Below are 5,584 nucleotides of genomic sequence, written 5' to 3'. Positions count from 1 at the left end.
GGAAGTCCAAGAATACTGGAGTGGGTAGCCTATCCCTTTTCCAGTGGATCTTCCCAACACAGGAATCAAACCAGGGTCTCCTGCATTGAAAGCGGATTATTTCCCAACTGAGCCATTAGGGAAAGCCAGCTCTTTGCAACCCCATGGACTATACAGTCCATGGAATTCTTCAGGCCAGAATACTGGAGTGGGTAGCCTTTCCCGTCTCCAGGGGATCTTCCCAACCCAGGGAGCAACTATTGCTAACTATGTTGTGCAAAGATCTCTAGAACTTTTTAATCTTGTCGAGCTGAAAGGAGATTTTAAAATACTTGTCCATGGTGATTTTGTTTTTTGATTTTGGTCACAACTTGAGGCATGTGGGATCTTAGTTCTCCAACCAGGGATTGAACCCTGCATTAGAAGCACTGAGTCTTGACCACTGGACCTCCAAGGAAGTCCTGACAGTGATTTTTAAAATATGGTCCTATGATTTTAATTTTTTCCTCCTTTCTTCTTCTCTATAGTTTTCACATTTCTATAAAATTAGAATTTTTGAAAGAAACAATGTGGAAAAGTCTTAATAAACGTACGTGTTTCAAATAAAATTTTTCAAGGCAAACGGTTTTTTGGCTTTAGGCTTAAGTAACAAGAATCCAGACTGAGGAATGAAACAGGATGTATCACAGTTGCATATAGTTGAGGACAAGATCCTTCTAAAGCAGTGGTTTGCATCCAGGGTTGATTTTGCTCCCCCAGGGGACATATGACAATATCTGGAGACATTTTTGTTGCCATAACCATGAGGGTGATGCTAATAGCATGTAGAGGACTGAGACCAGGGATGCTGTTCAACATCCTCAAATACAGTGGACAGACCTGCACAATTGAGATTTTTTTGACCCAAACTGTCACAACAGTATGAGGTTGAGAAAATCTGTTCTAAGAGGGGACCACCAGAAGAAGCTGGTGGAGGTGAGGTGGGAGGGGTTTAAGGGAAGGAAAGAAGATTCCAGCCTGTGGAACCAGAATATTAACCAGAGAGCAACCAGGCTTGCCCAGGAGCCAGGGGAGGTAGAGAAGGGAGAGTCTTTGCAAGATTGTAAGATTATAAATCTGTTATATTTGCATATAACCTTGAAATTGCACGCAGCTAGAACTAATTAGTCAAGGCTATGGTCTTTCCAGTAGTCTTGTACAGATGTGAGAGTTGGACCATAAAGAAGTCAGACCACTGAATAATTGATGCTTTTGAACTGTGGTGCTGGAGAAGACTCTTGAGAGTCCCTTAGACTGCAAGGAGATCAAACCAGTCCATCCTAAAGAAAATCAATCCTGAATACTCATCAGAAGGACTGATGTTGAAGCTGAAACTCCAATACTTTGGCCACCCGATGCGAAGAGCCCACTCATTGGAAAAATCCTGATGCTGGGAAAGATTGAGGGCAGGAGGAGAAGGGGACGATGGAGGATGAGATGGTTGGATGGCATCACTGATTTAAAGGACATGAACTTGGGCAAACTCTAGGAGATGAGGAGGGACAGGAAAGCATGCTGCAGTTAATGGGTGGCAAAGAGTCAGACATGACTTGGGGACTGACAACAACAACAGAACTAATTAGGCTTAACCCCTAATTTGCAAAATTATTGGTTAATTAAAAAGTTAGTTAAATAATAACCACCATGAGTTGCCTCATGAACTCCAGAGTTGGGAGCTTCCAGGAGACACTGGCTGCGTCTGGAGGTGACCCTGGTCCACTCAGTCTCCAGTGAGCAGAGCTGAGCCAGGTGCATGAACAGGGCTTCCTGGGGTCCAGCGCCCACCACGTTTCTTCCTCCAGTGTAATGTCTACTGCATCCGCTCCTGAGCTGTGAGGATGGGAGAAGCTTCTCTCAGGGGAAAATCCCATCCTCCTTCAACCATCCTGTGGAGAAACCAGGTGCCTCTGTGTCCCACATCCTCACACAAAGGAAAAGCTCTCTCATCTAGACGCCTCCCGCTGGGCCCCATCTTGACCTCTGACCCGGTCACTACCCCGTGTCAGTTCCTCAAAAAGAGATCACTTAGAATATTTAAAAGATAAATAAAATATTTCATTACAAGTGTTAACGCGGTTAAGCGCTTTCGCTCGCTTCCCATCTCCTGAATAGGCTTCATTTAAAGGCCCCAGAGGCACCAAGTGACAGTTTTACACGGGTCATCAGTTCGAAAGCTCTGGAGAGTCTAAGAGAAAACATACAGCAAGTCCCCCACCCCACCCCCGCCGTCATTATATAGAAAAGAGATAGAAAGGAAATCCTCCTCACCCGGGGGCCCCTTTTGTGTTGTTCTGCCAACGCAGCAGCCCTCCCGCTATATAGACCACGCGCCGGCCCCACCGCACAGAACTCCATCCCCGCGTCCAGCAGCCATGGGGAAGGTGAGCCCCGTGCCGGCGGGAGGGGCCCGCAGCCCGGCTGGAGGCCAGGCCTCTGAGCCTCTCCTTCCCTTCCTTGCAGATCACCTTCTACGAGGACCGGGGCTTCCAGGGCCGCCACTATGAGTGCAGCAGCGACCACTCCAACCTGCAGCCTTACTTCAGCCGCTGCAACTCCATCCGCGTGGACAGTGGCTGCTGGATGCTCTACGAGCAGCCCAACTTCCAGGGCCCCCAGTACTTCCTGCGGCGCGGCGACTACCCCGACTACCAGCAGTGGATGGGCCTCAACGACTCCATCCGCTCCTGCCGCCTCATCCCCCACGTGAGTCCGGTCCCTCTGGGCCTGCCGTGGCCTCGGGTCACACCGATGCCCCAGAGCTGTGGTCAGAATGTAGGACGGTGGCCTTCCTTTGCTGGTTCTAACCGGGTTCTCTTTTCCTTTATAGTATCTCTTAATTGAGAATACAATGCTCTTAATTGAGATTGTATTTTTCTTTGGTAATATTAAACTCACCTCTACTGGGAAAAAGTGGCATGGTATTTGTTCAGAGTGTCTATGCCACACTCCAGAGGTCTTAGGCTAGTCTCTGGGCTATTTCTGTCTTTCCTCACCTGTAAAATGGGGCTACTGGGGCGGCTAATTGGAGAAGGCAATGGCATCCCACTCCAGTACTCTTGCCTGGAAAATCCCATGGATGGAGGAGCCTGGTAGGCTGCAGTCCATGGGGTCGCTAAGAGTCAGACACGACTGAGCAACTTCCCTTTCACTTTTCACTTTCATGCATTGGAGAAGGAAATGGCAACCCACTCCAGTGTTCTTGCCTGGAGAATCCCAGGGACGGGGGAGCCTGGTGGGCTGCTGTCTATGGGGTCGCACAGAGTCGGACACGACTGAAGTGACTTAGCAGCAGCAGCAGGGCGGCTAATTCATAGAGCTGTGATGAGGTGGATAGGAGATTGCCTGGTACCTGGCAAGCCACCCTTCGCCCTCCAGATATTGACTACTTTGAACAACCGGGGTCTCTCAAGTCCTGCTTTTTGATTCAGCAAAACAACTGACCAGCAATGTGACTCCAGGAGCCCCTGCAAAGCCACTGCTATCCAAATAAAGCCCAAGCAGCCTGGAATTCCACAGTTAGGGATGCTATAATTTGACTATGACAGCGTCCTGTGGAAAATGTACCACTTTGGGTAACTTTGAAAGACCCTCAGAGGATTTAATGCCTTGATAGAACCTAGACTGGCATTAGAAGCCTGGAAATCTCAGCTTCCACCTTCCAGTCCTGACTCTTCTGATTACAGCCTGAAAGCTCTAGTCATTAGTTTCTCATAAAAGAAGACAGAATGGTTGCTCCACGTGTGTCAGGCTGTTGTGAAGATCAAAATTAGGTAACGGACATGTGAACCCTTTGCAAACCATGGAAGATGCCTTATTAGTAGTTTTTTTTATGCCTCAGAATGAATTGTTTATGAGAACCTTTGCTAAGGAGGGTTTGATGGTGGAAGAAGGAAGGCTGAATACGTACCTGTCGGGAAGAAACAAGCAGATAAAAGCCAAGTGCTCCAAAGAGACAGACAGGATTCACCCAGGACTAACAGCCTCCCTTCCATTTTCCTAAACGTCTTATAATCTATTGATTTAGACAGGCCTGCCTCATAATTTTGAGCTTCTGTTTTTATCAATAACCTTAAAGTATTTTCCCGGATCATAAGTTAGAGCTGAGGACTGAAACCTAACCATTACGATGGCTCTTGCTTTTTAGGACTTCAGAAAAGCAGGACTCAAAGCAGAAAGGAAGGGATTAGGAGATGTCTGGTCTGAACTGCTACCAATCTATGTCTTACTCTGGGGAAAGCAATTTTGCTTCCTCTCTCCCCAGCCTCTTCTAAAGCTACTGAGATCCAAAATAATGCCTTTTGCCAGGGATATATTTGCCTTTTAATTTTAAAATCTAATTATTTTTATATCCTCCAAGGAGAACTCCAGGCCACCATAAGTCAATGGTCTTTATAAAGGAGAGAACAAAAATTATATATAAAATTGCTGCTTAAAAATGGTACTAAGTAGGTGCTAAATATGGTTCATGTAGGCTGTGGTCCTAGAAAACTCTAGGGAGCACCATGCATATCCTTTTTATTTTGGCCACACCCCACAGCATGTGGGATATTAGTTCCCCAGCCAGGAACCAAACCCACACCCACTTTATTGGACGGGTGGAGTATTAACCACTGGACCATCAGGGAAGTCCCACATATCTTGATCTATGTGAATGGCACTCTCTTCAGTTTTGCAGTGTGCAGTCTACCCAACTGTACACAGTTGACCCTGGTGTTGGCTGTCTTTTTGTCATCTTTGATATAGAAAAAAATTCTAAATGCCCATTCCCCCAGGGGTGTGAGTGATTGGTGGCCAAAGACTAGGTTTTCTGACTTTTCCCATCTGCTGATTGCTGAACCCACAGACCAGCTCCCACCGGCTGAGGATCTACGAGCGAGAGGACTATCGAGGCCAGATGGTGGAGATCACGGAGGACTGCTCCTCGCTCCATGAGCGTTTCCACTTCAGTGAGATCCACTCCTTCAATGTGCTGGAGGGCTGGTGGGTCCTCTATGAGATGCCCAACTACCGGGGGCGGCAGTACCTGCTGCGGCCGGGGGATTACAGGCGCTACCACGAATGGGGGGCTGTGGATGCCCGAGTGGGCTCCTTGAGGAGGGCTGTGGATTTCTATTGAAATATTTTTACTCTACCTTTTTCTCTATCTGGAAGCTAATAAAATATTTCCTGTGTGTTTCCTGCAGTTATGTAGCCTTCTTTTCCTTTCAGACTCCTTGGGTGGACTCAGCAAAATAAAAGCTAGGAATAATGTGGCTTTTCTTACACGTGTCAATAGAAAGCATGGCTAGCAGTTAGAGAGTCTGGAAAGAATGTCTGGGTCCAAACACTTACTTGCATCCTGGCGTGTGAAGTCAAGTGGGCCTTAGGAAGCATTCCCACGAACAAAGGTAGTGGAGGTGATGGAATTCCAGCTGAGCCATTTCAAATGCTAAAAGATGGTGCTATTTAAGTGCTGCACTCAATATGCAGGACTGGAAAAGATCAATTTTCATTCCAATCCCAAAGAAAGGCAACGCCAAGAATGTTCAAACTACCATACAACTGCATTCATTTCACATGCTAACAA

General features: G+C 47.1%; 1 protein-coding gene across 1 annotated transcript; it reads left to right on the top strand.

Annotated features, from left to right (window-relative positions):
• The first annotated feature begins 900 nt into the window (after nt 1–900).
• LOC102413724 (gamma-crystallin F) lies at nt 901–5,148 on the top strand. Its single transcript, XM_025263066.3, has 4 exons — nt 901–954; nt 2,322–2,399; nt 2,479–2,721; nt 4,862–5,148. The coding sequence occupies exons 1-4, from the start codon at nt 901–903 to the stop codon at nt 5,132–5,134; spliced, it is 648 nt and encodes a 215-aa protein (XP_025118851.3). The 3' UTR covers nt 5,135–5,148.
• The last annotated feature ends 436 nt before the right edge of the window (nt 5,149–5,584 follow it).

Source organism: Bubalus bubalis, chromosome 2 (genome assembly GCF_019923935.1).
Source record: "Bubalus bubalis isolate 160015118507 breed Murrah chromosome 2, NDDB_SH_1, whole genome shotgun sequence".
Classification (NCBI taxonomy): Eukaryota; Metazoa; Chordata; class Mammalia; order Artiodactyla; family Bovidae; genus Bubalus; species Bubalus bubalis.
This window is presented reverse-complemented; position numbering and strand designations above follow the sequence as displayed.

Bases quoted from the DNA above. Each gene is read 5' to 3' on its own strand.
- LOC102413724 (XM_025263066.3), top strand. From the start codon at position 901: ATGAGGTTGAGAAAATCTGTTCTAAGAGGGGACCACCAGAAGAAGCTG. The intron at 955-2,321 runs GTGAGGTGGGAG...CTGCCAACGCAG, and splicing joins ACCAGAAGAAGCTGGTGGAG to CAGCCCTCCCGCTATATAGA. The intron at 2,722-4,861 runs GTGAGTCCGGTC...CTGAACCCACAG, and splicing joins CCTGCCGCCTCATCCCCCAC to ACCAGCTCCCACCGGCTGAG.